Source organism: Gavialis gangeticus, unplaced genomic scaffold (genome assembly GCF_001723915.1).
Source record: "Gavialis gangeticus isolate Ggan-Ray unplaced genomic scaffold, GavGan_comp1, whole genome shotgun sequence".
NCBI classification, from domain to species: Eukaryota; Metazoa; Chordata; order Crocodylia; family Gavialidae; genus Gavialis; species Gavialis gangeticus.
Window position 1 is genome coordinate 11,085,434 of NW_017729018.1, and position 2,067 is coordinate 11,087,500.

A 2,067-nucleotide genomic window follows, 5' to 3' on the forward strand; every position below is an offset into this window, starting at 1 on the left:
GGGGCCCGCGGACTCGCCCTGCGACGTCGGGGTGCTGGACTTCAAGCCGGGCGTCCCGGCCTTCTCCACCTGCCCAGGCAGGAGATGCGCTCAGTGCCTGGATACCCCAGCGCTCCCATCTGCCCTCCCACGGCACAGCCGCCTCCGTGCTCATGGCCACCTCCCTGCTGCACCCAGCTGGGCACCGGTCAAGCTGCTGCTTCTCTGGGATCCTGAAGCCCTGGCCCCCTGGGAAGCTGGGCTCAGGGAGCTGTCTCCCTCCAGGGCATAGTCGTGCCCATCCGTGGGGCCCGGTGGCAGCAGGGGTAACAGCCCCAGCTCTGTGGCTGCTCCAATACAAATGTGCCCATGGTGCTGGAAGAGAAGCAGCTGCCATCTGCAGAGGGCAAGAGCCATCAGGGGACCCTCTCCAGGGCTGTCTTTCTCCAGGACCTTCAGGTGCCCACTTGCCCAAGGGCCTGATTCTGATCTGCCCCACATCCCTCCCCTGACCACTGGACACGAACGGCACCCACCGAGTGTAGCCCTCCCCGCGGCGCCCCCACGTACCGTGGGTGGGTCCTTGCTCCGGGACGGGGAAGTGCTGCGGGATGAGGCCATGGAGGTGGGGCTGAGCGGCATGGCCTCCTTGCGCCCCAGCAGTCCCTTCTCTGCCCCGTTCTCCCGCGACGAGTATGAGTGGACGCTGTGAGGGGATGCCGGGTCCTGTGGGACAAGGGTGGGGCGAGAGGGCATTAGAGCACCCAGGCCGGATGCCCCCAACGAAGCCAGAGCACAGCCACCGGCTGGGCGGACTCCTTCCAGAGCTGGGAGGCAGCAGGGTCTAGCAGGGGAAGGACAGCAGGTTTCTGCTCCCACTCCCAGGGCTTTGTGGGCCTCAGCAGGACTCCTGGGCCCTGTCATATGTGCACGTGACCTTTGCATCCAAAGACCAGTTTAACCCCAGGGATCCCTTCCCCCACCTCCCCAAAAGCAGAGACCCCAGGCCCTTGGAAATCCTCTCAGGCTAAGCCTGACCCCAATTCCAAACTGATAAACCGTCTCAGCCGGGGCTGGACTAGCGGGGTAGCGGTAGCGGTAGATTCCCCTCCCCACAAGCCCCGAAGCACCGACCTCGTCCACCACCAGGTTGTCCTCGCTCTTGTCTGCATCGCTGCCCTGAAATGCAGAGAGGGGCATGTGGGTCCAGGATCGGGACCCAGCCCTCAGGCCAATGCAAACCCAATGATTCAGCCCCAGGTTGGGAGAACCAGCCACAGGCCCCCCGCTCTGCCCCCTACCACCCTCAGGCAGGCGGGCGGGCGGGGGCTGCTCACGTAGTCGGTGACGAAGTCCTTCTCCTCCGCCTTCCTCTTCTTGCTGCCGCTCAGGTAGTCGGAGAGGGTGCGGGTCCGCTCCCCGTTGGGCAGCGCCAGGGCGCTCTGGGAAAGTGAAGCAAGAGCCGATGCCTCCAGAGACTGAGACAGCTGGCGCGGGGCTAATCCCACCCCAATCCCCCTCTTCAAGAGGGATCAGCCCCATAGATGCCCCTGCTCCCCTTGCAGCAGAGGTGTGGTAGCAGTGCAGAAGCCCCCCGGGGCTGGGGTGGTGCTGCCAGGAGCCCTCCCAATTCCCACTCCCCTGCCGGGCACGTGGCGGCTCCTCTGCCTCAGTTTCCCTCCCCCCATGCAGCTGGGAGCTTCCTCTGCCTCCCGCGGGCGCACAAGGGTTCAGATGCAGCCCTGGCCAGGCCCCTCCACGTGCACACTGGGGGCATTAAACTATCTCGGAGGTGGGGTTAACTCGGCTGTGCTGCCAGCCCCCCAGACCCCCTCAAATTCAGCTGCTTTCCAAGATGCGCACAGCTTGCGAGCCCTGGTGGGAGCCAGGCCCCCCCCTAGCACAGGTGCCCCCGCAGAGAAGGGGCCGGCGCTCAGCAGTGACCTTGGCTGCCTGGCAGGCTGCCAGCTCGTTACCCGCTGCTCGCTTGCACAGGATGCTGCTTACGGCTGCAAGCCTCAGTGGCCCCCCTCACCGCAGCCCTCTCCCCCGCACCCCCCCCAGCCGAAAGGAAGCTTTTAAAGGAGC

General features: G+C 65.6%; 1 protein-coding gene across 2 annotated transcripts in view; it reads right to left on the reverse strand.

Annotated features, from left to right (window-relative positions):
• Positions 1 to 2,067, reverse strand: part of LOC109294905 (transducin-like enhancer protein 1) — a 33,102-nt gene that overhangs the window by 9,356 nt on the left and 21,679 nt on the right. Inside the window, exons 7-9 of one of the 2 annotated variants that reach the window (XM_019513486.1) lie at positions 1,317 to 1,421; positions 1,114 to 1,158; positions 550 to 705 (exon numbers count right to left, since the gene is read on the reverse strand). In XM_019513486.1, coding sequence (XP_019369031.1) covers positions 550 to 705; positions 1,114 to 1,158; positions 1,317 to 1,421 — 306 coding nt within the window. Of the gene's footprint in view, positions 1 to 545; positions 706 to 1,113; positions 1,159 to 1,316; positions 1,422 to 2,067 lie in introns of both variants that reach the window. The other variant, XM_019513487.1, reaches the window with a different exon arrangement.